Consider the following 27,783-nt stretch of genomic DNA (forward strand, 5'->3'; position numbering starts at 1 on the left):
AGGATATTCTTAGCAAGAAAGACTAGGGTTCTGTAAATTGCAGTCCCTGGAAACTTGGCATCTGCAGGGTGACCTAATTTTGTGTGTACAAGGCTTTAAAAAGGCTAAATAAACTGAATGCTGATGGTATCTTTACTCTTACTGGAGTAAAGTACCCAAGGCGACTAAATTTAAATTGCATGAGTAGCATAAATGTGCAGATATTTGCATTCAGCTGAAGAATAACCAATTGTTCAATTAAACTTCCGTCTCGAGTTGTGGGGTGGATAGTTTGAATAAATTATCGGAAGCAATGAGCAATTTTTTTTTTTTTTTTTTGGTGCTGTTATAAGACTTTGCTACCTTGCTTTATATTGCCACTACTAATAAATACTAAATAAACACCACAGATACTAATAAAATTTTTATATATTACATATATACAAGGTTCTTTTATAGGAACAGTTATATATTAAATTATTATTATTTATCTTCACAATGGAGGCTTTTTATCATCTGTATGTTTCTGTTTATGCTGTCGTTTATAAAATATGTCTTGCCTATCACGAGAACTGACACAATCATGGGCCCTATTCTGAGGACGACTTTTCCGCTTGTGAATAAATGACTGCTTTTCTTCATGTGCTTTTACTGCCCAAAATGCATCAAAAGATCCTGGAGCTTGATATCTGTTATATATTAAAAAAAAAAAAAAGAAAAAAAAAAGTACCACTTCAATTTACACAGCATTTTTAAGATATTTAAAAAATAGCACCTCTGACAAGGAAAGAAAGAAAAAAAAAGATGACACACAAAGATCTACCAGTATAGCAAAAACTGATCACTTAAATTCAGCGGCCCAAATACATTAATTTCAATTTAAACAAGTTTGAAGTGGCCACACCAGTTTAGAATTTTTGCAGTTATCATTTAAAATATAAGTAATCTAGTTTGTTGTGACAGACATTTGAATAGACAGTTAACGTGTCAATTTAATTAATAAACGAAGATAACAAATTGCACTGTGGAGAAACTCAATAAATTTCTTGCGTGTGATGAAAAGATAACTTAGTTTCACTGTTGCTGTCGTTACTACCATGCAGTTTGATATATACAAACTATAAGTTAATATATTAAAATAACCATTATGTTGTTTGTTATGTATAATTGTACTGAAAGTATGCCATGAAAGTATATGAAAGTATGTCACCGAATATTATTTGCTATTTACACTTGTAATTCATGCAGAAATGGATGTTATTTCTCTTTTTTTTTGCATTTCTTTCAGTAAACTTATAACAAGTGTGAACTGCTATTGCTAATTACACTGTGCTACATATAACCCAGTGTTGAGTACAGCTGAATGAAAAAATATTTAATTACAATTGCAAAATTTTATCCTTGTCTTGTGGAATTATTTATTTAGTTTCGTGTGTGTAAATCACTATTTATGGAGAAGATTAACCGTGGAAATCACCTACTAAAATGAAAATATTATGCAAAACTATACTAAAGTACATTCAGTAAACTCCTGTTAGAGGCTTTTGCTGGGACTGGTCTTGAAGAGCACTATAAGCAGAAAAGTGTTATAAGTGAGATCCCCTGCTACACAGGACTGACCATGGGATCAAATAAAAGAGCATCATAACATGTATTTGATAAAATTTTTTAATCTTTTGTCTTTTAACTTGGAAAAGTAGTATTAAAAATGAGAGAAAAGCTGAAGCAGCTCCATGGTTCCTTTCTTCTCTAAATTTCACACAAAATCAGATTTAAGTCCATATAACCAAGGTAAAATTTTGCATGCAATTTTCTAGCAATATTCACATACTGGGCATACTCTCTCTCTCTCTCTCTGCTCTAAAGTAATTTAAAATTAGTTATCAGTTCATTCAGGTGCTCTTTAACCAGCTTACATATCTGTAAAGCTATAATTAGCATTACATTATTGAATGAATGGAAAATACTCTTTCTATACATTAAAATAATTTTCCTCCTAATGATATTTATCAGCCAATGGGAGAAGAGAGATGCGAGTTATGTGGTAATAAGTAACAAATACTAAAATACGTAGTAAGCTTGGTCACGCACTATATTTATCTAACATGACCAATGGTACCATATGTAACGTATTTATTTAAATAAACTAAATGCAACAAGGAATAATATTTTAAGATTCTATATCTATAAAATAATCAGTGTACATACACCATAGACCTGTTAGTTTAACTTGTGTTCCGGGGAAAATAATGGAGTCACTAGTTAAAAAAGCATTGCAGGATCATCTAGACCCACGGTCGCCAACCTTTCGCACCTCACGTACCACTGAACTCAAAATTTTGAATCCTGCGGACCACTACCATGATTTTTTCCATAAAAGTAACATTCTAAATATGAAATGGTACTTACACTTGTTTTTGCACTCCAAGTTATTTGCAAAAAATTGGATATCATTAATGTTAATATAATTAATAATATAATGGCCTTATAATGATAAAAAAAAAGTATAATAAATAAACGCAGATATATTCATTATGAAAAATGCAAAAAAACATTTTAAATTTCATTTTATTAAAAAAAGAATTAACAGAAACAATTAATATTAACAATTATCAAATATCAGTGCACCTTGATATAGAGGTGTATAAAGGATTAATTATATAAAGCAAAATATCCAGCGTGACATTTGTTGCTGCTTGTTTGAAATAAGCTGTTGGATTCTTGGTTCCAATGACGTTACTGCAATATGGAGAGCCGTTTGTATTTCTAGCTGACAGTGGTACTTGTTTTTAATTGCTGTAACTGATGATAATGTCTTTTCACACATATGTAGTTGCAAATGGAATTAAAATTTTGATGCCCTTTTCACTCAGCACTCACTTTTTACGGAAAGCCAAAAATTAGATGTTGTTAGGAACGAGTGGAATTTACCTTTGAGACTGTCGTCGGATGATAGATCGATTAGGCTTTCTTTTTCTTTCATGTTCAAATTACTATCCTCGATTTTCGCTGAAAATGGATCTATTATCCAAATATTTCCGTGTCTGGGGTCCTCTTCCTTTGGGTAATAACGACCAAAAGAGTCAGTGAGCGACTGTAAGTGCAACCGAACAAGAGTTATTACCTGTCGGTTGACATCCTCCTGTTTCATATAATCATCAAAATTTGGGAATATTTGCAATCTTCTTCAGCCAAATGCGTTTGCCACAGCAATATCTTCCTTTGAAATGCATCCATTTTGCCTCGCAGTGTGAACACGTCTGTAAGCTGTCCTTGCAAGGATGTGTTCAGCTCGTTTAACAGAGAAAAAATATCTGCCAGGTATGCAAGCTTGGCTAGCCAATCACTGTTGGACAAGAGATCATGGAACTTCGAATTATTTTGCTGCTGGGAGAATAACTTGACTTCGTGGCGCAGGTCGAACAATCGGGTTAGTATTTTGCCCCTTGACAGCCATCTCACCTCAGCACGAAAAACATGAGTATGCTGAGAGCCCATTTCTTCACAAAGTGCTCAAATATTCGAGAATTGAGCACTTTGTGGCGAATTTCGTTTACAATTTTAATTACATCAGAGTGCAGTTCTGGAGATAATTTTTTCGCCACAAGTTGCTCATGATGTATAATACAATAAGTAAACAAGATGTCTGGGTGTCCAACATCTTTCACTTTTGCAACAACTCCTGAACGATGTCGAGTCATGCTTGCGGCACCATCCGTACATATCCCAACACATTTCTTCCATTCAATACTGTGTTTGAGGAAATAACCATTAAGTGCATTGAAAATTTCAGAGCCTATTGTTCTACCCAACAAGATTAGCGAACAGAGGAGTTCTTCCTTTAATTCTTCTTGGCAATCAAACCTCACAAAACAAAGAACTGCCTTGTGAGTTATGTCTGTTGATTTGTCAAGTTGAATTGAATAAAACGTAGAATTTTTCACAAGTGCAATCACTTGATTTTCAATATCTTTGGCCATGTCTTCAATTATGCGTTTCAGTGTTAGCGGACATAGGAATTCCTTTCAGTTTCTGGACAGCCTGTTTCCCCAAAACCTCTTCACAGGCTTGTAACAAGCAAGGCTTAATTAATTCTTCTCCAATTGTATATGGCTTTTTACGTCTCGCAATTTGAAGTGCTATCAAATAAAATTTTACTAAGGACTTATCTTCAACAATTATTGTTGCTAATGAACTTTTTTGCTTTTGCAAATTTTCACGCATCCTTTGGAAGTATTCATCCGGCTTTTTAGCTAAATCTGGGTGTGTTTTGACTGCAAGTGCCTGCTGAGTTTCGAAGGTTTCATGGCATCATTGGATAAACGCTCAGAACATATAATACAAAGCGGCCATGGATCCAGTTCACTTCCAGGTTCTTGAATAAATCCAAACTTCAAGTTGTCCGCATCATATTTTCTTGAAACTTTGAACTTTTTCTTCTCTTCGCCTCCAGTTCTAATGTCTTTCCTGATGATGCCTTGCGGTGGCTGTGGAGGTTCTGATTCATTAATCAACTCATAACAACGCGATGTATTACCTAAGAAGCACAAAATGCTTGCTTGTTTTTTCTCACTCATTGGGGTTATTTTATTTGAATCTAAAACCAAACAAGAAATAAGACAGTTATCAAACTCAAGCTCTTTGATGCCATTAATTCACACTGTGCACACACAGTTAAAATAAAAATATCACTGGTCACTTACCTAAGAACTGCGAACTGCACCGTGCCCAGGCTAGGCCATCGACAAGAAATAGAAATAGCTTTCTATATTTTTTTACAATAAAAGCATCGTTAATACCGGATATTGCACTGGGCCTTTTATAAACATGCAACGTAATAAGGTGAAAATTGCAAATATATTCAGATTACTCTGCGAACCACTGATCTAGACAATGCTGCAGTAATAGTTAAGATACAGCATGGGTTTGTTAAAGGGAGGTCTGGTCTGACCAATTTGATTGGATACTACGATATGCTCACAAAGGAACTGAATGTAAAAAATAATTTTGATATATACTTGGATTTCAGGAAAGCTTTTGATACTGTTGCACATGGAAGACTGCTATACAAATTGGAGAGGTATGACATTAAGGGTAAGTTGCTACAACGGATAAAAGGATGGTTGAGTGGGAGACGACAGAGTGGTAATCAATGGACACTGCTCTTTGTGGGCAAATGTTATTAGTGGAGTTCCCCAGGGTTTGGAGCTGGGCCCACTGCTGTTTTGTGTATTCATCAATGATATTTATGAAGGTATATCAGGATTAATGTCGAAGTTTGAAGATGATACAAAGGTTGGCAAGGTTGTTAATGACAGTAATGGCAGTGTGCTACTGCAACAGGATCTAGATAATTTGGGCATATGGGCTAAGAAGTGGCAACTTAAGTTTAACCTTGACAAATGCAAAGTACTACATATGGGTAGAAGTAACCCCAGAGAAACGTACCAACTGTGTGGTACTACACTCAAGGAAGTGAAAAAGACCTGGGGGTAATTGTGCAGTCAAATATGAAGTTTTCTGAGCAGTGCAGACTGGCTGCCAGGGCAACTCATGGAGTCTTGTCAATGATATACAAGAATTTTGCTAGCAGGGACAGGGAGGTGATTATCCCATTGTACAAGGCAATGGTCAGGCCACACCTAGAGTACTGTGTACAGGTCTGGAGGCCTCATTTTAGGAAGGATGTAGAGTGGCTAGAACAAGTACAAAGAAGGGCAACAAGATTGGTGAGGGGAAAAAAAGGGGTGCTCTTACCAAGAAAGGCTTAAGTTCTGCAAATTGCAGTGATTGGAGAGTAGGCACCTGCGAGGTGATCTGATTGAGGTGTATAAGGCCTTGAATAGCTTGAGCAAGCTGAATGCTGTTGGGATTCTTCCTCTTGCTCAGATTAAGAACCTGAGGGGTCACAGATTCAAACTGAGGAAAGAGTTGTAGAATAGATGTGTGGAAATTTGCCTTTAGCCAGAAGGTGGTTGATTGGTGGAACAGACTTCTATCTTTTGTTGTGGAAGTTGACAGCCTAAATAAATTTAAGGCTGAGCTGAACAAGAATTTGAAACGAATGGAGGGGTGAAATTTTTTTTTTGGCTGATGCTGCATAAGCTTGCTTTCTTGCATTGTATGCCTCTACTAATGCTAAAGCACCCACCGATGAAAAGCCAACTACCTTTGAAATGGTGCTGTCTGGGTGATGGTGCCCACTGAAAATACAGGCATACCTCGAATAACGAATAGGATGCGTTCCACGAAATTACTTCGTTAAGCGAAACTTCGTTTTCAGAGGTAAAAATACTATGGCCAGAATAGAGATACGTTCCCACTTAAAGAAAATGAAAAGCTTTTTTTTCGAACAAAGAAAAGTTTTATTAAATAAACAGTCAACTTACATACAAAGTGAAATCTCATTTTAAAATATGAGTCTAAAGTTGATTGCTTATGCTTTTTTTTCTCTTTCATTTAACAATTGCCTATACGGAGTTATTGCATTTAACACTGATCGCTTAACAATAAAACTTCTTCCTAAATCAGGATCATTTTCACTAAAAAAATTTAAAACGTTTTCAATGTCATTTAAGCACCTTTTTAAATCTTTGGTTGTTAACACTTTTTCGGCAGGAACTTCTTTAACTTCGTCTTCGTTGCTAACAAGGTTTTTCTAAATCTTCCACTGAAAAACCATCATCTTCTGCATTCAATAAATTTCTAACATCCTCTTCATCGACATTTTCGAAACCTATTGATTGAGCCATCTGGATAACTTCATTTCTAATTTCTTGGATGTTATTTTCTTCTTCTAGTACAACTTCCGGCCATATTTTGCGCCAGACTCCATTTAAGCATTTCTTAGTGACTTCTTTCCAAGAACTATCAATGTTTTCAATTGCGTTTTTAATGGTGTAGTTTTTCCAAAAAGTTTTAACTGTAATTTCCTCTTTATCCTCTAGTTCAGTTAAATTGCTTAATGTTCGACGCAGATAATAAGCTTGAAATGATGCTATTACTCCCTGATCCAATGGCTGAATCAGGGAAGTTGTGTTTGCTGGAAGAAACACAACTTTGACAGGAATGCATGTGTCCAATGTGTGAAGATCAGTAGGATGTCCCGGAGCATTGTCTAACAACAAAAGAGCTTTTTCTTCAAAGTTGTTTTTTTGACAATACCGTTTTACTTCAGGACAAAAGTGGTTAACAAACCAATCAGTAAATAACTCTTGGTAACCCAAGCTTTTCTATTTGCTTTCCATATTACAGGTAAATTCATTTTTATGTTACCTTTTAATGCCCTCGGATTTTCTGAATGGTAAACTAATAACAATTTTAATTTATAATCGCCAGAGGCATTTGATCCAAAGAGTAACGTTAAACGGTCTTTGGCTGCTTTGAACCCAGCAGCTGATTTTTCTTCAATAGAAATGAAGCTTTTTGTTGGTAGCCGTTTCCAGAACAAACCGTTTTCGTCAACGCTGAACACCGAATTTGGTGGAAAATTTTCACGTTCAATTATTTCCTTTAGTTTTTCTGGAAACTTATTTGCAGCTTCTCCTGTTAATTTTACACTATGAATCCTGGCCCGTTTTTTAAATTTCTCGAACCAACCACGAGAAGCCCCAAAGGTTTCCGTAATTTCTTCAGTTTGTTTAGATTTCAGGTGATTAAACTGGAATTTTTTTTTTATGTTAAATGGGGCTTGAAATTGCCGACTTCGTTATATCGAAGCTTCGTTATCAGAGGTAACGTTAACCGAGGTATGCCTGTTAGTGGTAACTCATGAAGGACGAGCACAATATGAGATACAGATGAAATGATGCTTTTCACCAGGGGCACGTCAAGGGTGTTTGCCACCCTTTAGGCCTTTTAAATCAACTGTTTTGTTGTCAGTCACTGAAAAGACGAGTTTGATTCATATGTACATGTCTTATTTTGAAGACTAAATGCACAAGGCATAATATGTTATGGGTTGAAATTAACTATATAATATTAGTGTAAATACACCATAGTTTACCCATAAGTTTAACTACATAAATGCATCGCTTGATTTTATCTCATATTGTGGCTACCTTCAGAACGAGATCCCAGGTATTGCACTAGTTTGAATAAACAAAGCTTCTCTAATAGAGGAAACTACTGTTATTTATTCTCACTGGGCACCACCACCACCCAGACGCGTTTCAGAGCTTGCTGGCTCATTCATCGGTGGGTGTCTCCTCTATTAGGGAAGCATTGTTTATTCGAAGTGGTGCAATACCTGGTACCTCATTGTGAAGGTAGCCACAATATGAGATAAAATCAAACAATGCCTTTACACTACTACATGTAGTTAAACTATGGTATATTTACACCAATATTATATAGTACGTCTTATGGACCTATGTTGTAGTAGTAGTAGTAGTGGCATGTGATGCAAGAAAGCAAGTGTATGAGTTTATGCAGCGCAGCATCAGCCAAAAAAAAAAAAAAAAACACACCATTCCCTCCAAATGCCTGTAAAGTTCCTCCTTAAATTTATTCAACCTATCAACTTCCACAACGACAGATGGAAGTTTGTTCCAGCAATTAACCACCCGCTGGCTAAAGGCAAATTTCTGCACATCTATTCTACATCTGTCTTTTCTTAATTTGAATTTATGCTCCCTTAGGTTCGTAATCTGAACAAGTGGAAGGATTCCATCAGAATTCAGCGTGCTCAACCCATTGAAGGCCTTATACATCTCAATCAGATCACAGCGCAGGTGCCTAGTCTCCAGCCACTGTAATTTGCAGAACTTAAGCTTCTAATATGCCACTGTCCATCAACTCGGTGTAGCAGTAACCGTGACTCATCTGAGAAGGCTACCCATTGCCACTTGGCCAGGGTCCAGTGTCAGTATTGCTGTGCAAACTGACAGCATTATTTGCGATGAACGGCCGTCAGCATTGCACAACAGGGTTCGCTGCACTGTCATGTTAGAGACCTTTCTGGTGGCCTCACAGTTCATTTGGATGGCCAGTTGAGCAACAGTAGCGCACTAATCGGTCCTGACCAACTATTTCAGTCGACGTTCACCTCTGGGATCAATGGCACATTGGGCTCCACAATTGGAATGTTGAGTTGTCAAAACTGTCCCATTCATCCAGTCTTGATACACTTTCACCACTGCAACACGTGAGCATTTCACAAAATCTGCTGTTTTGGAAATGCTGACACACGTCCCTATAGCCGATGATCATGCCTTTTTCTAGGTCTGATAGATCGTGTGCTTTGCCCATGACAGAGGCTGTTAATGTGTTCACGGATGTCGTACTTGACACGTGCGCTGTATGATTCACTAGTAACAGCCCATGACAGAGGCTGTTACTGTGTTCACGGATGTCGTACTTGACACATGCGCTGTATGATTCACTAGGCGTGTGTGTGATGTTTACATTGGGGGGGGGGGGGTTGTCATAATATTGCGACTGGACTCTGTATATATAATAATAACAGCTATAACATTATGTTCCCTTATCTTTGGATTTCATCAGTAGTATAAGAAGATTAGAGTATTTACAGTTACATTGCTTTATAATTTTGAAATTACATGGTATATTTTCTTGCTAACAGAAATCTTTTTCCTTTTCAGTCATTGTTTTCTGTGCACTCCTCAGTTCTGTAAGGGAAGTAAATATCTAATAGCAAATTTATTTATTTATATACATATATATATATATATATTTTTTTTTTTTGCTTTTTTTTTTTAAAAAAATAGGTGCCAGCACTCATTCTTTGCTATCAGTAAAAATTGAAAAGCTAAAGGATATGAAAAGTACTCTAAAAAAAATTTTTTTTTTCTGATATTGTTACTTTTTTGGGAACAAGGACAACAAATTTAGTATATTAACACAGTTTGTTGAGCATAAATTTATTATTCAAGTATATATAATAAAAAAAATAAATAAATCGGTCAACTACTGAGTGCCCGGCACTGAGGATGAAGGGTCCTTAGTCACGAATGGTCGTTAGTGTAGTATCTCCAATAGAGCTTTATAGTAACTGAAAAAGTTTCTAGTACCCAGGCCTGGCCTAAAATTAAGATCTAACGAAAACGTCTAGTTGAGTCTTTCCAGTTGTTGTGAATGACAAGGACTTTTCTTGCCTTTATTTTTTTGTGAATGGCTTCTTTTTTTTGAAACTGTCCAAAATGTCGGTGTCACTCGGATATTCATGTACTGCGACCATGTAAACAGAGATAGGGAAAATTGTTTTTTTAATTTTAACACAAAAAGTAAATGATAGATTTCAATCAGAATAGTTTTCCCTTGATAAGCATCGAATAGCACATAGCTAATGTGATTTTTAAATTTTTAGCTCCATTAGCAACGGAAACGGGGGGAGACACGAAAATTACATTTTCCTGTCTGGCGCGACCATTTTTAATTTTTAAAATATTTTAAAATTATATTTTAAACCTACTCGTTGCCAATGAGTAGGTTTAAAACAGTGTATAATAAGCTAAGGTTGTCGACAACATTTTGCCCCCCCCCCCTTCTCAGACAAATTTTTGTCAACAATCAATATGGCGTTATGCTGGCCCACATGATCTACAAACCCATGCAAAATTTCAAGTCAATAGGTTGAGTGGTTCCAGAGATACAATGCTGTGACAGACAGATAGACAACTGAGTGACATTATAAGGGTCCTTCATTAGACTATGGTCCCTAAAAATAATAAGTAAAAATAATTTCATAATAAAGTTTTTGTAGAATATTCCAAATTTTTATTGAGTTGTCATCCAACACACTATGCTGACTTCTTTTCTTGTTTGTCTGTTGCTGAATGATGTTTCCGAAGCAGCCACGAATCGACATATTTTGCTGGATCAAAGCGGGTCAGCGGTGGGCCTACAATTTTAAGAAACAGTAGTGAAGAAACTGTTTTTGTCATCAAAGAAACTCTGGTTGGGCTGACGATCAGATTCATTTGGGAAAATCATTGTTCACATTCACTCGATGAAATTGGTATCGTACTCAGAGCATCCATCAAATGCTTCTTTTCAATTAGATTTTCCAGAAATCCCCGAATTGTATCTCTTTCGTTTAACTGTAACTTAATTGAAAATTTTTAACTTTATTTTCACCGAAAGCCAACATTTCATGTTTAGAAGGTTCAATACCTTTGTTGTCCTCATTTTCCTTCTCTTGTCATCGATATTGTCACTAGTTTTTAAATCTGAAATTTTTCTTTTCTTTTTTTTGAACCTGTCCAAAATGTCGGTGTCATTCGGATATTCGTGTACTGCGACCATGTAAACAGAGATAGGGAAAATTTACGGAAAAATGTATATAACGCACTTCTGCGAAACAACAGATCTCATTAAATGTTTTGTTCAGTAAATGTAATTGTGTATTGTACTTAATAAAATTTTCGAATATTTTCAATTTTACATGCAACAAGATATGGAAAATGTAACACACTAAAGAAATCTAACTTCGAATTTTTTTTTTTAATATGGCCCCTGTAGGGGAAAAGTTTGGACACCACTGCTGTAGAAGGTGGACCAGAGCCCATTGGGAATACCCCTTGATCTGCTCACTGCTGACCAGCAAGAGTCTCCGTATGTGGGACAGGTGGTCGGATAGGTTTTACCAGGTACTACTAAGTTGTAGAATGGCAATCCCTTTAGCTCTCTTAATTCGCACAGCAGCGCTAATTGCCAGAAGTGCGAACAGTGCATACCGAATTAATTCTCTCCTAATCTGTTCGCTAAGTGAAAATTTTCTCACTCAACGGAAAGTATTTTAAATGTAACTTCCAAGGGGAATTCAAAATAATTCGTTATAAAAGGTCTTCGTTAAACAGTCCGACAGTAATTTAGAATTATAAAAATGGTTATACAGTTTTATATAGAAAATATTTTAACAATAGACAGTGAAAAATGCAAATTTAGTTAAATAATTTTAAGCTTATTTGAATAGTAGGTAAACGTGAAAAAAAAAATTTAAGGAATATTACAAATTTCGAAGTGCACTGCATCCAAATGTCACACGTCACTGTTGATAAAGGTACCAGTACGCCGTACAGTCACATAATTTCAAAACTATAAAGCAATGCAACTGTAAAAATCTAATACTAAATCTGTAAGATAGGGTCTATTATTATTATTATATATTGTTCAAGCTGATTAAAGTTCTTTCAACCATTTTTCATCTTTGTTCTAGAAAGATTTGCCCAGAATTCAAGACTCAGTGGAAGCACAGCATTTTAGATTGGAGGGCTGCAGAGTCCATATTTGTAAAGAAACAAAAACCATTAAGGAGTAAATGTTAATATATTTAAAGAATATACAGTCTGTCCTCGTATAGCACGATAGTTGCGTTCCTAGAAACCCTCGTGCAATGCAAAATCGTGCAATATAAACAACAGGCCCTATGGGAAAAGTAGGGTTAGGTGCCGACCACCCAAGATTGAACACACATTTGGAACCAAAACATTACCAAACACAATAAATAATTGGGTAATTTTAATCGTTATAAAATGCTTACGTATTTTATAACGATTAAAATACGTAATAAAAATAATATTATATTATAATAAAGTATTTTTAGTATTTTTTAATACTAAAAAAGTATTTTTTACGAATAAAATACGTATTTTATTCGTAAAAAATTTATTATATTAAATAAAATAGTCGTAATAAAATACTTATGTATTTTATGATACGTAAGTATAAATTATAATACGTAAGTCGTAATAAAATATTGCTAATGCTTTTGCTTCTATCGTAAGCAAACTTGCTTTTTGTTCGATTTTTCTATCCAAACAGATGACAGCCGTTCCATCTCTTCCAATTCTTTGTGTCTTAATCTAATGGATTTTAATTACACTGAGTTGTTCCCGCTATGAAAGTTGTTTTTATTTTCTCCGCATTCTTTGTAATTCTCGGCGTTGCCTCATTTAGGTCTGTAGCACGTGCAATATCACGTGGTCTTTCATTTCGCTCAAAACGTTTCACAATTTCATATTTTTTCTCTATCGACAGAAGCGGACTGGCCATAAGCCTTACGGGGGAAACCACGGTGGGCCGGAGGCCGGTGTGATTTTGGCCATAAACTGTAGTATGAGGCCACTATAAATTTTCCCAGGTAAGAATTTTTGACCCAGTCCGCCTCTGTTTATCGATATTGCTTTTTTTTTTTTTCTCTCTGAATCTGCAGTGTCTTAGCCAGGACGCTTCCTTTTCACACCTTTTAAGTATTTTACTCATTTTTAGGGAATAAAGCACAATTACACAATGAGGAGGCACGCTTGATACACATAAACAAAGCTGCGCGCGTGTAGCAATTGAATGAATAACACCGTAAAGGCCGAGATACACTATTAATTAACACCTCACATTTTACTAAAGTACATTTCTGGGGGTTACTACCATAAAACAATAAAAAACAATTTCCAGTTGAGTTTCTGCTAGTGGAATCTGTTATAAACTGGTAGTAAACTCCATCTAATTGCATTTTGCGATTATATCGATAGCTGAAAATTGTGTTGGTTTTTACGTTATTATGGTGAAATGTGTTTCCCCTTCACTGATATAAAACACATAAATACATTTTCAGAATCTTCTTCGTTCCTATCGTGTTGCGTTCAGTTGGGGGTGATTCCGCATTCGACTGCCATTTCTTGTAAAACACAAAGGCGAATCGTGTATAAGCGAATTCGGTTCGTGTTATATAAGATAACGTTCCCCTATTTATAAATCGTGTATGATCGAATTCGTGTAATGCAAAACACGTGTTATACGAGGACCGACTGTATTATCAATTTAATTTTGATTACATCTATCTTTGAGAAACAAAATGTAACCTAACAAGTTAAGTGATGATTTCAGTCTATTTAGGAGAACTGCAATATTCAAAGGAAGTGGTTTGTTTTGCTAGTGAAAATATCATGCAATGGGTTCTGGAGGATTGAGCTTTAGATTGAAGAAATTTAGGACATTATCATCAGACATAATCAGTGGCAGATTCAGGGTAGGGGCACCAGGGCACATGGCCCCCCTGTTGTTTTTCGGAAAATATACACTGATCGTTTAAATTCCCTTTAGCTACAAAAAAGTTTTTTTTTTTTTTTTTTCGTTGTTAAACATAGGATTTTATCTATTTTTGCATTTTGGCTCAGCTATTTTCAACTGACTAGAGTTGGCAACACTGATGCTAATGTGATCGCCATTCTAGTGCATAAAATGGTGATGCTCCTGTCAATATTTTTCTGGATCCACCACTGGGACATAATTAGTAAATGGCTATGATATAGTAAGTTAGAATTGGCCAAAACAATAGAACACCATCCATGATTAAAAATGATATCAAAATGGAGGCAAAAAATCAGGCTGAAAGAGCCTTAGGAATACCTAAATGCAGTTTTAGAAAAGGAGACAAATACATATAAAATGTAATACCCTATTTTATGAGGATTATTTTTATGAAGGCTAAAGAGGTCCTCTTAGTACATAAAAATGCTCAAGGCCTATGAAAAAATATAAATTGCATCCAGTATAATGTTAATATGTGATTAAACATAATTGGATGATTAAACAGACAACACGAACTGTAAACATTTGAACGTTGAAAAATTATCTTATCTTTTATTATGTTTAGTGGCCAACATTATGGCTGAGCAGAATTTTATCACACAATTTTATAACTTAACGATGCTTTAATCTAAAAAATGTCTCTAGAACATTTGTATTATTGCAAGAAACATGAAATATTAGCTTAATTTGTATATGCAGAATCAACTTGTATATGCAGAAGCCATTTCAATTCATATATAAACTATTTTGGTTTAACTTTGCCAAGTTAATAATGGCTCTTATTTTATAATTACTCTTATATGGAAAGAGAATATGTCTGAAAGTTATTTTTTGCATCATCAACAGAGGAACTGTTAAAAAGAATACTATCAGGATAAGAAAATTAAGTTCTTCATAATACATTATTCTTACCCATCTACACTTGAATCTAATGGATCTTTGCATAAAAGAATATAAATGGCAGGAACTTCTCTTGAGACTTTCAATTTGTCTAGTTCTTCCAATTTTGGTTCCCATATTTCTTCAGTCCTGCAAAAGTAAACTTTCACTACCTTTGCCAATCTGTTTTGGATAAAATCATTGAACTATCATTTCACTATGCTAAGACAATAATAACATTTATATGGAGGAGGTTATAAAAGAAAATTATGTGCATGTTATCAGGTAAACATGCTTAGGAATGAAACTTCAAGCATAGTTTAGCAATGTAATAATCTGTTAAAATGTGCATTTCGTACATTTTGCATTCAAAAGTGCACTCTACATCAGTGTTTTTCTCAACTGGTGCTCTGTGGATACTCATCACTTGGAATGCCATGCTGAGGAATAAATTTTTATATAATTTATTTACAAGCATTGTCTGTGTATTACAAGCATAATTGTAATAATACACAGACAATAGTACATCGTTTGTGTATTATTACAAGCATTGTCTGAGTGAAATATTATATAGTTCATTTTCTGGATTGCTTTTAAGCTAAACTAATGTAATATTTATACACAGTAAAATGTAAAAAATATGTATGCATATTTTTTCTGGTGATTTGTCTAAATTAGGGAATATGGTGTGGTGCCCCATGGTCTACTAAAGTAGACCATGGGAAAGCTGAAAAAGTTGAGAAAGTTGCCAAAAGCCATAGTAATTCAGAAACCATTCTCTAGGTTTTGACACAAAGGTGTCTGAAAATATTCTGTCGTTCCATTCCAAATTTATATTAATACAATTGGAATTCGGTGTAAAACCTCTCAAAAGTTTTAAGACAATAATAATACATAACGCCCTCTAAAAACTATCTAGAAAAATTAGGCATATGGGCTGAGAAATGGCAATTTCAATTGCATTTATCAATGTTAAAATTGATAAATGTAAGGTACTTCATATGGGCAACAGTTATCCCAAATGAACATTAGACCTGTGTGGAACTACACTCAGGGTAATGGAAAATGAAAATGACTTAGGGTCATTAACAGTACAGACTGGCTGCCAGAACAGCTAATGTTTTGCCAATGACGGACAGGGATTTTGCCAGCAGGGATAAGGAGGTGATTATCCCAATGTATAAGGCAATGGTCAGGCCAAATTTTGAGTACTGCATACAAGTCTGGAGGAAGGATGTAAAGCTACTGGAATGGGTGCAGAGAAGGGCAACAAGATTGGTGAAAGGAACAAAGGGGTGCTCCTACCAAGAAAGGCTTCAGTTCTGCAAATTGCAGCTTCTGGAGATTAGGCACTCGCAAAGTAATCTGATCAAGATGTTTAAGGCTTTGGATGGTTTGAGCAAGCTCGATGCTAATGGAATCCTTCCCCTTGCTCAGATTATACACAATGAGGGACATAAATTCAAATTGAGGAAGGATGGTTGCAGGATAGATGTGCAGAAGTTTGTCTTTAGTTAGCAGTTGTCTCAGTGTTTGCACAAAACAAACTTCCATCTGTTGTTGTGGAAGTGGATCATTTGAATAAATTCAAGGAAGAACTAGATAAACTATTGGTCGGTATGGAATGATGTGGGAAGGTTTTTTTTTACTGATGTTGTGTAAGCTTGCTTTTTTGCATCATTTGCTGCTACTAATACTAATATACTGGAAGAACAAAAAACATTGTTAAAAAAATAATAATAAATTTTTAATATTGGGTAGGTACGACCTCCATGAGTTTTAATGACATCCTCTGGAGTACTTTTACAAACCTCTGATATATGGAAACTGGAACCTTGTTGTTGTTGTTATTTGGTTTTTAGGAGCATTAGCAACTAAGGCCATATTGCTCCGAGGATATAAGGTGGTCATTCCCTGACCTTTCTGCATCCTCAGTATTTGGTGGTCATGGGCTCGAACCCCGGTCTAATCAAGAAGCGTGTGCTACGCACTGCTGCTCCTGCCCACCCGGCTACGGAGGTGCCAACTGGAACCTTGCTACACCCCTTTGAGGCTGCAGATAGTTCTCTGCTTGAACTAGGATGCCTTGTTCTAGCTCTCAGCTGTTGTTCCAAAATATCTCAAAGGCTTTCTGGATTCTGATCTTGGCTCTAGCAGGTTCACCACATTATTCATCTCAAACCATGGTTGTACCGACTATGCTTTGTGACACACTGATATCAATACAACCCCTCTAAAAAGAATTCTCACAATGCAGGTAGTAGTAGAGGCATATGATGCAAGAAAATGGTTAGGCATGGCCTAACCATTTTCTTATACAAAGGGATAATTACCTCCTTATCCCTACTAGCAAAATTCCTGTATATCACTGACAATACCCCATGACCTGCTCTGGCTGCACTGCTCAGAAAACTTCATATCTGACTGCCAATTACTCCCAGGTCTTTTTCATTTGTTGCCCAGAGAAGGGCATATACAGGCCAATAAGGCTCCTGGAGTTGATGGAATATACCCTATAATCTTAAGGGAGGCGGCAACTGAGTGCATTGAACCATTGAGGCTAATTATGCGAGCATCACTAGACTCTAGGGAGATTCCATTGGATTGGAAAAGTGCCAATGTATCTCCCATACATAAGGGTGGTTCTAAGATGAAGTGGGAAATTATCGACCTGTCAATCTGACTTCAGTGGTAGGGAAAATCATGGAGGCAATGATCAAGGGTGGAATTCAGGATCATTTGAATAGAATTGAAATTCTAAAGGATACTCAAGCATGGTTTTGTAAAGGGAAAACCATGTTTAACAAATCTGGTTCGCTATTTTGAAAGGGTCACTCATGAGCTGGACTTAATGAATAATTTTGACATTGTTATTTAGATTTCAGCAAAGCTTTTGACTCAGTCCCACATGAGCGGTTGCTTTATAAGCTGGAACAGGTTGGAATCACTGGGAAAATCCTTAGATGATGTTATATGCAAATGGGGCAGGAGGCAGAGGGTTGTGATAAATGGATATTCCTCAGATTGGGTTGATGTAAGAAGTGGGGTTCCCCAAGGATCAGTATTAGGATGACTTGTTTTTAATTTTCATAAACGACATTGATGAAGTGATAGAGGGTGTGATGTCTAAATTTGCAGATGATGTTAAAATTGGTAGAGTAGTTAATGATCACTGTCAAGCTGAGCTTCTTCAGAGAGACCTAGATAGACATCAGGAATGGTCAGAAAAATGGCAGCTGTGCTTTAATCCAACAAAGTGTAAGGTATTACACCTGGGAAACAGTAATCCCAAAAAAACTTATTCACTTGGTGGAGTTCAACTAAACCCAGTACTGGAGGAAAGGGACTTGGGTGTTACGATACGGTCAGACATGAAATTCTCTGAGCATTGTAAACAGGTTGCAAGGAAGGCCCATGGTGTCCTATCGATGATCTATCGAACTTTTGCAAGTAGAGATAGGGACGTGATAATCCCATTATATAAGGCTTATGTTAGACCACACTTGGAATACTGTGTTCAAGTATGGAGACCGCACCTAAAGAAAGACATCGAGCTTCTTGAAAGGGTGCAAAGAAGGGTAACTCGCCTGGTGAGATCGGCAAAAGGGCGTCCTTATGAAGAAAGACTTCGAATATGTGGGTTGCAGAGTTTGGAAACTAGACACCTTAGAGGAGATTTGATTGAGGTGTTTAAGGCTCTGAGAGGCATCAGTAAAATGAATGAGGACAAAATTTTCAAGATTATAAATGATGCTAGAACTAGGGGACATAAATTCAAGTTACGGGGGGAAATGTTTAGATTGGACTGCAGGAAGTTTTATTTTAGCCAGCGAGTTATAAATTACTGGAATAAGTTGCTTTCATGGGTGGTAGAGGCCGACAGTTTGGGGAAATTCAAAGGTCATCTGGATAGTACTTTCGGGTAAGGGAAGCGCATAGGATGATAGGTTTAATTTCCTTTTTATTTATTTTTTATTTTTTTTTATTTATTAATTATTATTATTTAGTTATTTATTTTATTTATTTATTTAGTTATTTATTTTTTGTTTTTATCATTGTTTTGTTCGGATTTTTTTTTTTTTTTTTTTTTTTTTGGCCGGTGCAGCATAAGCCATAGGCTTTCTTGCACCATGCGGCCGTTACTAATACTAATACTAATTTTCTAGCAGACTGAGTGTAGTACCACACAGTTGGTACATTTCTCTGGAGTTACTTCTACTCATATACAGAACTTTGCATTTGTGAATGTGAAACTTCAGTTGCCATCTCTCAGCCCATCTGCCCAACTTTTCTAGATCCTGTTGCAGTAGTACACTGCCCATTACTGTCATTAACAACCCTGCCAACCTTAGTATCATCTGCAAACTTGGATATTAAGCCTGATATACCTTAATCAATATCATTGATAAATATACAAAACAACAGTGAGCCCAACACTGAACCTTGGAGGACTCAACTAATAACATAAGCAAAGAGCAGTGTCCATTGATTACCACTATCTGTCTTCTCCCACTTACCAACCTTTTATCCATTGTAGCAACTTGCACTTAATACCATACTGCTCCAATTTGTACATTAGTCTCCCATGTGCAACAGTATCAAAAGCTTTCCTGAAATACAAGTATATGATATCAAAGTTATTTTTTGCATCTAGTTCCTTTGTAACCACATTATAGTATCTAATCAAATTTGCCAGACAAGACTTTCCCTTAACAAACCCATGCTGTGTCTGAATTATTACTGCAGGTAAGACAGAATTGTTCAAAATGCCACAATAGACTGTTGCTGCATTTATGGTTTCATTAATAACAATTATTGAACCAACTGGAAGCTAGTTTATGTACATAGAATAAACTTTCGATAAAATTTGAGTTTTGTTCTGATTTACAGATCTCAGTCCAAAAGTAAGTGTTTGAATTCTAGAATTCTAGACTTTTACTTTGTCTTTCTCTTTAACATAGGTGGTAATGAACGTATTAAGATACATTTCATTCATGTAAAGTTTCTCTGTATTAATGAATAGCTCTTATATATCTTATTTGCCAACTTACAATATCACTTTTTTCTTTTAAAATGAAATGATCAGATCTACATTTACTCCATTTATCTTCTTATAATCCTTCTTTATAACACTTGAGAAACTTCCATTAAATGTTTTCTCTTTCAACTTTTGAAGAATTGCCCATTGGAAATTCTTGATTTCACATAAAATATTATACATTTATCAAAATTGTGATTTTAGTTATGGGATGAACATGCACTTTAGATTTAAAACACTTGTCAGTTTCAAACTTCCACCTTTCATTTCTCATTTAATACACAGCTCTGTAATGACTGGATTGTTTAGACAATCCAGTCATTACAGAGGTTTGTTCAATTGTTTTGCAAATCACAGGAGTTTCATTTTCGGCTTCCTTTTCACAAAACGCTATTACACAAGAAACAATTTCTCTTCCTTGACTATGCCAAACTTTAATCCTTCATTGCCAACTTAATTTCATACACAAATATGTTACATTTTCAGATAATAATAGACAATCATATAACACTGGGCATTCTATATTACACATCACTCCCTTCTGCATTAACGGACTGGATTATAAACTTGATTCTGATTGGATGAACTTCTGTTGATGTTTTGTTCTGTACTAGCAAACTAGGCAAGAGCATTAGTTTGCTTATTGCTATGTACTTTAAGGGAATACTAAATCTGACATGGATGTGTCACTCTGATAGAAATTTTAATCATTACATTTTAGGGGCTTCGGTGCACTTTATGCAAGAATAAGCCTGCTTGTGAATAAAGGTTGATGGTACCTATGTCAGGATTCCTTGCATCATGTCCATACTTGTAATTATTCAGCCAATTACTGTTTGTGTAAAGATACAATTCTCCTCATATCTGGTTGATTATTATTGTTCTTTAATTTAAATCAGTGTCCCCTTGTGCAAAAAGCACTCCCACTAAACCTAAAATTTCCTGTTCCACATATTTCAACTTGTTGTTGTTTGTTATTTGGTTTTTAGGAGCATTAGCAACTAAGGCCATATTGCTCTGTGAATTCGTATTTGGTGGTGACGGGCTCGAACCCCAGTCTAATCAAGAAGCATGTGCTACGCACTGCTGCTCCTTCCCACCTGGCTACGGAAGCGCCTATTTCAACTTGTAGAACCAGAGTGTCTCTCTCTCTCTCTCTGTGCATGTAAAAATAACCTTTTGTTCCCTTAACTATCTCCATATCCATCCCTAAACTCTTTCCAGCAAGTCTACATTGCCCCCCCCCCACCCTAAATTGAAGTTTTCAAGCTTATATGAAATACTCAAGATGTGGCTCAATCACTGCTTTATTCAATAGAGTAACCTTCTCTTTTGTCTATTAGATAATGAGATAGTTAAGGAAACAAAAGGTTATTTTTACATGCACAGAGAGAGAGACTCTGGTTCTACAAGTTGAAATATTTGGAACAGGAAATTTCAGGTTTAGTGGGTTTATTATTCAGGGTGTCTGCCGGGAGCAACTATTAGACTGTCAGATTTTAAGGGGATAAAGAGAATATTATTATTCATGTGGGAACTTTTGACATTATGCATACACAATCTGACGATTTGTTAGACAAATACAGGACCATACTGAAGAAATGCCACGAGTTAGGTCACAATGTCTATGTTTCTGCAATTCTGCCCAGGCACGACAGGAGGGATTATATGCCGAAAGCCTTGTGGATTAACTCAAGACTTATAGGATTTTGCAAGGCTTTTGGGGAGAAATTTCTATCAGCTTGGCCCACACTTATAGGTAGAAGGAATCTGTTTTGTAGAGACAGGATACATTTAAACAAAGGTAGTGCAAGAGTTTTTGCCGGTATTATTGAGGATACCTTAAAGGTTCAGGGAAACTGCTAGTTTGGGGAGACAAGGGTAATATAGATACGCGTTTATCTGATAATATTGGTCAAATTAACGTTTGCACATACCTCAAGAGTTCTAGTTTGTTACTGAAACAGAACATATTAGCAAGATGTTCTGAAAGCAGAAATTTTTCAAATGAGCAGACAGCTAATGCTAGGAAAGCGAGCTTAAATAAATTTAAGGGGTGTGTCAAAGTAGTTAACTATACAAGAACACTTAAGCCTTAATTTTTTATACAGTAATGTCGTCAATAAAATGGGTGAATTCAAACTGCTGGTTAGGACAAGTAACGCTGACATAATAGAGCTTACAGAAAAGGTGCCGCCCAGAAACAGGGGGAAGATGAGTTTCAGTACATGTATAATGTATTTAGGAAGGACAGATAGAAGGGGTGACAGGGTTAAGCTTCTTATCAAAAGCAGCCTGAGCGCAATGAAAGCTTTCCCAGATTCAGACGTTTTGCATGCTACTATAGAATCTGGAGGCCTCCGTAGCCGAGTGGTCAGGAGCGGGAGTGCAGTAGCACACGCTCTTTGAGTAGACCGGGGTTCAAGCCCCTGACTGCTGAATACGGTCGATCTGCCAACCTACACTGGACCAGCGTGGCAGATTATGGTCCATTTCCCTTAGCATGAATTGTTGAGGAGGCTTCCATCCTGCAGTGGGTTGATAATGGCTGCACTTTACCTTTTTATAGAATCTGTATGGTGTGAGATAGTTGGAAGCAAAGGTATATTGAGAGTGGAAGTAATCTACAGGCCAGGTAATTGTGAAGATTATGATGAGAGTCTACATGCAAATTGAATGGACAAGTAAACATGAATGTCATATGAGTGATTTTAATTTGCCTCTAATTGATTGGAGCAAATGGGAAGGAAACTCCACATGGAGGACAAAATTTTTAAATCAACTAGATGATTGCTATTTGTATCAACATGTCAGGAAAAGAATACTCTAGACCTCCATCATCACCCATGAACCAGATGACATAATAGGGCTGAGAGTAACAGGAACCAGTAGCAGGAAGTGATCACAGAGTTCTACAGTGGACGAGGAAGAGAGAGAGAGAGAGAGGTAGCAACAGTTAAAGGAAAAGGAATGGGTTATAATTTCAGGAAAGGAAATTACAATGGCTTAAGATGCTACATAGTCTCTATTTTTTAACTGGGTAGATATATCACAGAGAGCAAATACAATTGAATTATAACTTTAAAATATTAATCACAGAAGCCTTGAATGCTTACATACCATTAAAAAATGCTCCCAAGTTGGATGAATAATGAAGTTGCCAGGCTACTTGAGCAGAAAAAGACGGCATGAAAAAGTTACAGAGCAATAAAAAGTACTGAAGCTACAAATTGATCTGTAATAGCACCACAGAAAAGGTTAGGCTGGAAAAGGCAGATTATGGGAAATTGCTGGCAGAGAGGGAGAATAACGAATTCTTCACACATAAAAATGGAAAGAAGAGAAGGACAAACCAGATCGGACCTTTATGTAATGGACATGGAACAGTATTAGATACCCCAGCTGATGTTGCAGATGAACTCAACAGTTACTTTTCATTGATATTTATAAAAGAAAAATCCTCTATATCAATGAGAAATTCTGGGAGTGAAGTTGAAAAATATGTAATTAACGAAACTGAAATTTCACATGATTATTTAATGAAAAAACTTTAGAGCCTATAGGCCAGTAAGGCTGCTGGGGTTGATGATATATACCATATAATCTTAAGGAGTGCATTGAACCATTGAGGCTAATTATGAGAGCATCACTGGACTCAGGAGTGATTCCGTTGGATTGGAAAAGTGCCTCCAATACATAAGGGCGGTTCTAAGAGTGAAGTGGGAAATTACCAGCCGTTCAGTCTAACTTCAGTAGTAGGGAAAATCATGGAGACAATGACCAAGGGTGGAATTCAAGATCATTTACATAGAAATGGAATTCTAAAGGATACTCAGCATGGTTTTGTAAATGGAAAATCATGTTTAACTAATCTGGTTAGCTATTTTCACAGAGTCACTCAAAAGCTGGACTTTGGGAATAATTTTGACATTGTTTATTTGGATTTCAGCAAAGCATTTGACTCAGTCCAACATGAGCAGTTACTTTATAAGCTGGAACAGGTTGGAATCACAGGGAAAATCCTTAGACGAGTAGTTGGATGGCTTCAGGGCAGGAGGCAGAGGGTTGTGATAAATGGTTATTCCTCAGATTGGGTTGACATAAGAAGTAGGGTACCCCAAGGATTAGTATTAGGACCACTTGTTTTTGATTTTCATAAATAACATCAATGAAGGGATAGAGGACATGTCTAAATTTGCAGATGATGTAAAGATTGGTAGAGTAGTTAATATAATGAACAACGCCAAGCAGAGCTTCTTCAGAGTGACATAGATAGATTTCAGGAATGGTCAGAGAAATGGCAGCTATGCTTTAATCCAGCAAAGTGTAAGGTATTGCACCTGGGGAACAGTAACCCCAAAGTAACTTATACACCTGACAGAGTTGAACTAAAGCTGGTAGTGGAGGAAAGGACCTTTGGTATTACGATACAGTCATGAAGTTCTCCGAGCACTGTAGACTAGTTGCAAGGAAGGCCCGAGGTGTCCTATTGTTTGTTTGTTATTTGGTTTTTAGGAGCATTAGCAACTAAGGCCATATTGCTCCGGGATATGCGGTGGTCATTCCCTGACCTTTCCGCATTCTCCGTATTTGGTGGTGACGGGCTCGAACCCCGGTCTAATCAAGAAGCGTTTGCTATGCACTGCTGCTCCTTCCCACCTGGCTACGGAGGCGCCGCTGTCCTATTGTTGATTTATTGAACAATTGCTAGTAGAGATAAGGACGTCATAATCCCATTATATAAGGCTATTGTTAGACCACACTTGGAATACTGTGTTCAAGTACGGAGACTGCACCTAAAGGAAGACGGGTAACTCACCAGAAGAGATCGGCAAAAGGGCATCCATATCCATATGAGGAAAGACTTCAAATATGTGGGTTGCAGGCTTGGAAACTAGGCACCTTAGAGGAGACTTGATTGGGGTGACAAAATTTTAACAGTTATAAATTATTCTAGAACAAGGGGCCATAATTTCAAGTTACGGAGGGGAGGCAATGTTTAGACTGGATTGCAGGAAGTTTTATTTTAGCCAGCGGGTTATAAATTACTGGAATAAGTTACCTAAATGGGTGGTAGAAGCTGACAGTTTTGGGAAATTCAAAGGTTAGCTGGATTACCTACAGGAGGAGGGAAATGCATAGGTTGTCTATTTCCTTTTCTCTTATTAATTATTATTATTATTTTAATTTTCTTCTTCTTATTATTATTATTATTTTATTTTATCTATTTGTTATTTTATTTTATTATTATACTTTTTTTTATGTTTGGCTGGTGCAGCATAAGCCATAGGCATCTTTGCACCATGTGGCTATTGCTAATATACTATGCCTGAAAAGTTCTGCTGGTATATATTTCAAGTGGCTCATCCTGATCGGTTGTATCACTGATGTCCACCTGTGTTGAAGAAGCTTTTCATTTTAACAATATTTTTGAGACGAAGCAGGGGTGGATGGGATTATTAATCTGAACTGATGTCCCTTGTTGTCAGTCTGCCAATAGAGATTTCACCCAGTCAGAAGTAACATATTCGAAGAACCATTGTTTCTGTGTTGTTACTGTTTGATGTTTTTGGGTAACTGATGCACACTGATGAGGGGGAGTTGTTTTCTTGCCTCCTGGTATAAAACTTCAATTCTGTACTTCTGAATTTTCTTTCCCAATTTCAACAAGTCACAGTCTTTTGAGTATACTGTATGGGAGCCCTTTACCACTTGCACAAAATGGTGATTGAGCATTACCAGCATATTTGTAATAATTGTCAGTTAAAGTAGTCCTTTAGCTGACAATTATGACATATAGCATCTCCCTTATATGTTGTTGTGAGTGGATAAATTTTTGGCCATTCACAAGCTGCTAAACCATATTCACCAAACTTTATGGGGTTTAGTAAATACAGTAGAATACAGCACAAGAGATAACCTGCTTTACCTGTTGTTGTTAGGGTTGGTAAACTGAAGGTAATTATAACATTATGAGTAGATATAAGTGCTCCATCTTTTTTGGTCATAATTCTCATATATGGCCTTTCATTCTTGCACTGTTTCTTCCTCAGACACATTCAATAGGTTCCAGTCTCCTAATTCCCTTAGATTTTATTTTGAATTTTCAACTTAGGCCATGATATACTAAATCCACTCCCTTAGAGATATTTGTTGTGGCACAAGAAGTAACTCTGATGAAAATGTCATAAAAAGGATGAAGGAAAAAGTAAGTAGAACATCTATATGCCTTTGAGTTGTCATCTCTACAACATCTGAATGAAATCATTTTACATTCAGGAGACCTCCTTATAGAGAGAGCAAGATGACATTTCTTATACAGAAATGTCTAGAAACTTCTGCTGCTCCAAGATGAGCAGAATTCCTAAACATTTCTAAATAAGAAACAGAGAGAGGTTTCTAATTAGGTTGTGTTTGTCAGGGAACAGATTATGAGAAATTGTGCATGGTCTTGTTTATGTACTTCTGTTCTTCTTCTTATTATTTTTTTTTTGGATTTGAAGTGTTATAATCCCATTATAAGTGTTAAAGTATCATGACACAGTGAGCATGTAGGCTACATTGGAGAAAAATTGAGGATCCACTTGGCTCCCTTCAAGGGGGTTATTTGATTAGTTTTTAGCCTCTCTTGTTTGTTTGTTATTTGGTTTTTAGGAGCATTAGCAACTAAGGCCATATTGCTCCAGGGATATGCGTCGGTCATTTCCTGACCTTTCTGCATCCTCCGTATTTGGTGGTCACGGGCTCGAACCCCAGTCTAATCAAGAAGCGTGTGCTATGCACTGCTGCTCCTGCCCACCTGGCTACGGAGGTGCCTTAGCCTCTCTTAGAAGGTAAATGTGTTTTTGGTGCATATATATATTTATATTTTTAAATAATTAGAACCTTTATATGAATGCATGCAAAGTTATAGTTCGATAGTATGAATCAGAGCTGTAATACTCAATATGTTCTACGTTGATAATAATATTAGTAAATAAATAAGAGGAGTTTACCTCAATATAGTACGTGGAACACTTCCGTATGATACCTTCCAGAAATTAAAACGGAAAAAATCGACAACTTACCGGTACATTAAAGTAAAATATAAATAATTAAAGTAAAATATAAATAATTAAATAATCAATTTAACACAATTCAAAATCAATTCAAAACAATTAAAATTCAAATTAACTCAATTAAAAGAATCTAACGAAAATATTCAAAACGATTTTCAAAAATCGTTTTGAATATTTTCGTTAGATTCTTTTAATTGAGTTAATTTGAATTTTAATTGTTTTGAATTGATTTTGAATTGTGTTAAATTGATTATTTAATTATTTATATTTTACTTTAATTATTTATATTTTACTTTAATGTACCGGTAAGTTGTCGATTTTTTCGTTTTTTCCGTTTTAATTTCTGGAGGGTATCATACGGAAGTGTTCCACGTACTATATTGAGGTAAACTCCTCTTATTTATTTACTAATAAAGTTATAGTTCATAATATACAACTTTTTAGGTCACTGAACTTTGAGCCTGCATAAATGGGAAAAGTTGAACATCAAGCCATAATGAAACATCCTTATAAAAAGAGGTTATTGAGAAAGGATATTCAGGAAGACATGATAAATACATTATGAGAACCTGCCCCATCATATGCAACTATCAAAAATTAGGTGTCTGAATTTAAACATGGAAGAACACGCATCAAAGATAAATAACAAGTGGATGTCCAACAACAACCGCTGCAGAAAACATTCAAAGATTTCTGCATGATAAATCCTAATCTTAATCTTTCTGACAATCAATCAAGAAACACCTTCAATTCAACACTACAAAGAAATGTTTTTCTTGT

General features: G+C 36.0%; 1 protein-coding gene across 1 annotated transcript in view; it reads right to left on the reverse strand.

Annotated features, from left to right (window-relative positions):
• Positions 1–472: 472 nt before the first annotated feature.
• Rpp25 (ribonuclease P protein subunit Rpp25) overlaps positions 473–27,783 on the reverse strand; it is a 70,439-nt gene continuing 43,128 nt past the window's right edge. Inside the window, exons 5-6 of the mRNA XM_090383058.1 lie at positions 14,941–15,057; positions 473–668 (exon numbers count right to left, since the gene is read on the reverse strand). Coding sequence (XP_090239184.1) covers positions 473–668; positions 14,941–15,057 — 313 coding nt within the window. The remainder of the gene's footprint in view (positions 669–14,940; positions 15,058–27,783) is intronic.

Source organism: Mastigoproctus giganteus, chromosome 10, assembly GCF_048544385.1.
Source record: "Mastigoproctus giganteus isolate SK-2022 chromosome 10, ASM4854438v1, whole genome shotgun sequence".
Classification (NCBI taxonomy): domain Eukaryota; kingdom Metazoa; phylum Arthropoda; class Arachnida; order Uropygi; family Thelyphonidae; genus Mastigoproctus; species Mastigoproctus giganteus.